The sequence below is a fragment of the Parasteatoda tepidariorum genome, chromosome 6 (genome assembly GCF_043381705.1).
Source record: "Parasteatoda tepidariorum isolate YZ-2023 chromosome 6, CAS_Ptep_4.0, whole genome shotgun sequence".
NCBI classification, from domain to species: Eukaryota; Metazoa; Arthropoda; class Arachnida; order Araneae; family Theridiidae; genus Parasteatoda; species Parasteatoda tepidariorum.
In genome coordinates this window covers 18,678,121-18,683,991 of record NC_092209.1, presented here as the reverse complement: position 1 = coordinate 18,683,991, position 5,871 = coordinate 18,678,121, and the positions used below count along the sequence as shown (strand labels likewise).

The window sequence follows — 5,871 nt, the reverse complement described above, 5'->3', positions numbered from 1 at the left end:
GAGAAATACACACACAGAGAGAGAGAGAGAGAGAGAGAGAGAGAGAGAGAGAGAGAGAGAGAGAGTAAATATTTTTGTGTGGAAAAAAGAAGTCATACTTTATAAACAAATAAAATGAAAAAGCATATAGATAGTGAAGTGTGAAAATTAATTTTTACCGTGAATATGCCTCCTGAGATAAAATCTATGACAGTCACAATAATTTCTTTATCTGTCAAACCTTCAGTTTGCAATAGAGTCTGCAACACGCTTTTTGTTCCAGTCTTATCTTCATTGCATGACCTCATATTGTTTATAGCTGCCTTCACGCGTTTATTGGCTGCTCTGAAAGAAAGTTATGAAAAAAATTACAAAAGACAATTAATACTTATACTAAATATCCATTAAGCAAGTAATTATATATTAAAAATATGTATCGTGCCATGTATAAATGACTATTAAAAAAATTACGTACAAGTGGCATTTTTAGGGGTTAGTGTATGTATGAAGATATATACTTCAGCAGTGTATACATGAAGATATACATACACTATCAGTGATATTTTCAGGGGTAAATCTCAATAAATTACAGGAAAAGATTAAAGACATAGAAAAGTGTTGCCTGAAGACGAAATTTCAAGTAAACGGCCAAAAATCACAACTCCTAATCATCCGCAACAAAAAGAAGAAAATATTACCACAAAACAAGTTAATACTTTTCCATCAAACAATACCAATACTTGATGAAGCCAAATACCTTGGACCCATCCTTAATTGAAAATTCAACAGAAGCGATCACATCAAAAGTATAATCAGTAAAGCACAAACAGCATGCAGTAAACTCTAGGTACTACTCTATCAATCACACATGGCACTAAAACTCAAAAGAATGCTCTATTTATCCTTGATCCGCCCCATCCTTACATATGCCTCACCAGTCTTGAAAATTATAACACAAACTCGGCTAAACAAATTAATAGTTTGTGAGAATAAAATACTAAGAAGGATAGCAAAAGCCAGATGTTTCTTAAGAAATGACATAATGCACCACGACCTTAAAATATATGCGATAGACAAACATATAGCTAAATTAAATTTCAAATTCCATGAAAAAGTCACCTCTTGCTTTGCAGCAAATTTCAATTAAATATTCCTATATGAAAATTTAACTGAAGACCAATCAGACCAATAGCAGCATAATAGTGCAGTGATGCATCATATTCAATAGCATATGTATAACCTCATTTTAACCATAACGGCTTACCTCATATTTTTTCATTATGATGTTATCACCCAACTACATATAGCAGCATTGTCAGAATTCAATGCTCTACATGAATACTCTTTTACATCATTTGTATTTCCCCACCTTATCGAAATACCACAAAGTTCATGTTAAAGATGAAGGGGAAAAGTGGCCGCAGGTGATCTCTGGCTCCCACATATTTAATACAGTTCAGTTTAGTATTTTAAATGGTAATAATAAAAAAAAAGCATTTTTGAAGTGATTGGAATGCACAATGTTAATGGATTTGGTAATATACTTACTCATACATAAGACTTTCAGCTTGATCGAGTTTTTTGTAAGAACGTGTTTTAATAATCTTCCACAAGGCGGGGCCGTAAAATAGCTCCTGAAATGCTTCAAATAGCAACTTCACTGCAAAAATCATCGTTTGGCTATCTCTTTGAAGTTCAGGCTCTAAGCAACCTAGCCGACAATCCAAACTCATCATATAAACACCTAAAATTAAACAAAAGGGCTCCACATAAGTTTCGGGAAAAAAACATACTGCATGTTTTAATATTCATTTCATTATCTTATCTTTTTCCATCCACAGTCATGTCAAATGCAATGAGTCAGTGTGAGAAGCCACCAGAGTTAGTAGTGAATAACTAGAACAATTCTAAGTTTATTTTTATTTATTTTTCTTTTGTCGTGTGCCTGTTTAGGCAGTGGGGGTGCGATTGCTCCTGTTCTTTCAGTGGCGCCATCTATGGCCAGGAATTCGACTTCTGCCAAGCCATTCACACAACCACAACCCGTTTATAGGGAGGGTCACATTCACACACGAAGGAGAAAGGACATAGAATACAGAGAGAGAGAAAGAAACATCCATGTCTTGCCCGGGATTCGAACCCGGGACCTTTCTGATGCAAGGACAGTTCCCTGCCCCCTACACCGGCCGGTCGGCCTCTAAGTTTATTAGAAGTTCTGATACAAGTTTTAGATAAAAGTTTTAGATAAAAGTTCTACTGGCTTTAAAAAGGTCTGCTATAATATATAACCGCTTCAAGGAGTTTTCGAAAAACCTAAAATGTTGGAGGTTTAGAATATATGGGTAATTCTCACGAAACATGATATTCACTGTCCCTTGCTCCAAGATCTAATACTGTAATACTAAAAGAACCTTTTTTTTTTAAAAAAAATTAATAAATAGTATTGCTGTTAGCATTTTAAAATGACTTTGCACTAGCATTGACTGTTTTGTATACTTAAAAAATTTAATTGAATACCAAAATGTCATTTTTCTGGCATGTCCCAAACAATATTTCCAATAATAACTAAGCAACCTAGCCGACAATCCTAGCTTCAAAACTTCCCATACATTTTTCAAAATCTAATTTATTTTTATCTTATCCTTTGTAAGCATTTCTAGAATATACGCAGATGGTATTGTTTACTAAAACTTCGTTTAAAATAATTTTTTCAGTCAATAATTTGTTTGTCCCATGAAAATCTGTCATTTTCCTGGCTACTTTTATTTAGTGATTTATAACCAANCAGGTATGCTATCTCACTAATATTTATAACCATAATATTTTTAAAAATTTTTTTAATGAATAAAAATTGTTATACAAATATTGTCCTTGGAAATAAGGCTTTGAAATCAGGTGATATTAAAAAATCTCACCTATTAGCAAGGCCGGGAGTGCTGTATTTATCAGGATTGTTCTGTCTATAGTGCTTGACAAAATCAGATATTGGACGGAGGGGTGCATTTCCTTGGAAGCGGAACACAGTTTCAAAGTCGTCCGGATTAAATAAATGAATGACAGGTTTTCCCCACTGGAATTCTTCTTTCACGATTTGACCATAACGTTGATATTTATCTATAGCAGATTCATGAAGGCTAGCCAAACTGTACCGACCTGTGAAACAAATCCATGAATTTTAATAAATATCAAAGAATACAGAATTATAAAGTTCTATTCTAAAAACTAAAATCATGTATTTTTAGATATTAAATCGCAATTTAACCCTTATGAGGGCACTAACTGTCGATAAAAATGAAGCTTACTTCCAGAATTAATAAGGACTGTTTATAGTTTCATATCGTTTCTTTGTATTTTTCTTAATCATATATTATAAATACGCATAGGTGCCAACTTGTAATAATTTTCATTTTAGAAGATTCTTCTAAACCTAATTGTTGTTTTACTACCACTTTGTAAAACCTTTCTTAACTACCGTACAAGTTAGCAGGTATGAATATGTAATGTTTTTCACGATAGATTGTAGTATGCATAGCTGCCAATCTGTAATAATTTTTCTATTTAGAAAATTCTTCTTAGCATAATCGTTGTTTTACTACCACTTTACAGAATCTTTTTCAACGACGGAAGAAATTTTTTGGTATGAACATGTCATACATATTAATTTTAGGGTATAATAATAGTGACAATCTTGACAACTTCGAGACCATCTTGTTATATATATATATTCAAAAGTTCTACTTGCTTTGAAAACATCTGTCATATACGACCGCTTCAAGGAGTTTTCAAAAAACCTAAAATGTTGGAGGTTTAGGCGAATGTTAACATTTTCGAACGCCTGCGAGTATGAATATGATCATTGTTAGGATACATAAATAAAACGCTGAAAACCCGAAACCATAGTTAGTCAAAGTTTTTTTCAAACTGATTATAATTTAAAATTTATTTTTAAATTTTAATTGCAATATCGAAAAATAATTAAGTAATTGATGTTAATGAAGCTGATACAAAGTTTTTGTTTTCTTTTTACCTTCTAGTGCAAGTTTGTATACACTATCTTGAAAGTTGTTTATTTTATGTGTATTTGGATCTCTTATTTTCCGCAGCAAAGACATAAAATCGTCACCAATTTCATTCATTGGTCCAATCAATCCATCAAGAGCGTGCAGTTTCAATAGGGCAGGATTTAATGTGTTTCTTAGGGCTTTCCATTCATCACCTACGCTGGAAAAAAAAATCGAAAGAATTTTATTGTGATTAGTCAGTTTTTAAATGTAATCATCTATCTCCAATACTGCTAAATAATTTTTAGGATTTTATCGTCATTAGTCAGTTTTTACATTTAATATCTCCAATACCACTGAATAATTTAAAGGATTTTATTGTGATTTCTCTGTTTTACATTTAATCATCTATCTCAAATACTACTAAATAATTTAAAAGATTTTATTGTGATTAGTCAGTTTTTACATTTAATCATCTATCTCCTTTACTACTAAATAATTTAAATTATTTTATTGTGATTAGTCAGTTTATACATTTAATCCTCTGTCTCCAATACTACTAAATAATTTAAAAGATTTTATTATGATTAGTCAGTTTTTAAATTTAATCATCTATCTCCTTTACTACTAAATAATTTAAATTATTTTATTGCGATTAGTCAGTTTTTTTTACATTTCTATCTCTAATACTGCTAAATAATTTAAAGGATTTTATCGTGATTTGCCAGTTTTTAAATTTAAGCATACATCGTGAATAATCAAACAGGGTTCCCACAATCTGAAAAAAATATTTAAGGCGAAGCAAAGATTTTTCAAGACCACTGAAAAATGCTTTGAATTTATCTTTCATTTGAGAAATTATGAAATTATTCCCGAGTTATTTTTTGCACCCATATATATTTCCTTTAAGTTAAATATTTATTGTGTGTGTGATAGCATAAGACTCCTAGATCTATTTACCTTTTACTACCACTTTAAAAAAATTACCAGATCGTGAAATCCTGTCAAAGAAAAGGGCACTAAAGCCCAAACTCAGCTACCACTGAAAGAAATTTTCGCATGAAGTGAGGAAAACCGACAGCCATTCACAGAATTTTCAAACCGGTTAAGGCCCAGCATCATATATATTTAGGACAGTTTCTTTTTTCAAAAACATTCACTGTGTGGTGGGAAACTTTTTTCAGCATTTTCATTTATCTGGGTGAATTAAAGGATTCTCAGATACCACAATGATTTAGTTATTTCTGATCAGATGTAGAATTATAAGGAGCAAGTACTTATTAATCTATCAAAGACTTTTTGAATGCCCTAACAATAGAAAAATCAATTAATTTCGAAAATATATTATACCACTTTTTCCATAAAACCATTTTTTGTAACATTTCAATATAATAATTCGGGACATAGCGGGTTAAATTAAATTTCTAGATAGTGCAGCATACCTGCTAACTTTTACGCATTTGGCGTAAAATTTTACTTCTATATTTAAAGTGGTAGTGAAATGTATGCTTTCTATATATTCCTTGTATTTATAAACTTTATTTAAAATCTTTTTGACCACAACTATTTTTAAAAAATTAAGCATATATAAACTGCTGTTTGTAGAAAATGCAACACCATGAAGGAATCATCAGAATCAAATGAAATTCGCAGCAAATGTCAATTATAGGATATTATGCAAATTAATAAAGTTTCAGAGCCATCGCGCGTGCGTGGCGCGCGCAGCGCCCTCTGAATTGATGCTGAAAGCGTATAAATAAAGTGCTGTAGCGGGACGTTGAAAATAGTCTATGATTATTTGTTAGTGGCAAACGTTTAGTGAGACCTGAGTATGCCTCCACGACGGAAGAATAAGAAATTCAAGCAACTTACGGAGTTTGAACGAGGGAGG

General features: G+C 31.7%; 1 protein-coding gene across 2 annotated transcripts in view; it reads right to left on the bottom strand.

Annotated features, from left to right (window-relative positions):
* LOC107453276 (ecdysone 20-monooxygenase) overlaps positions 1 to 5,871 on the bottom strand; it is a 23,126-nt gene that overhangs the window by 11,005 nt on the left and 6,250 nt on the right. For both annotated transcript variants that reach the window (XR_011636958.1, XM_043047939.2), the window contains exons 3-5: positions 4,007 to 4,200; positions 1,528 to 1,723; positions 159 to 324 (exon numbers count right to left, since the gene is read on the bottom strand). Coding sequence is in view for 1 of the 2 variants with exons in the window: in XM_043047939.2 (XP_042903873.1) it covers positions 159 to 324; positions 1,528 to 1,723; positions 4,007 to 4,200 (556 nt within the window). In the remaining variant the exon portion in view is untranslated. The remainder of the gene's footprint in view (positions 1 to 158; positions 325 to 1,527; positions 1,724 to 4,006; positions 4,201 to 5,871) is intronic.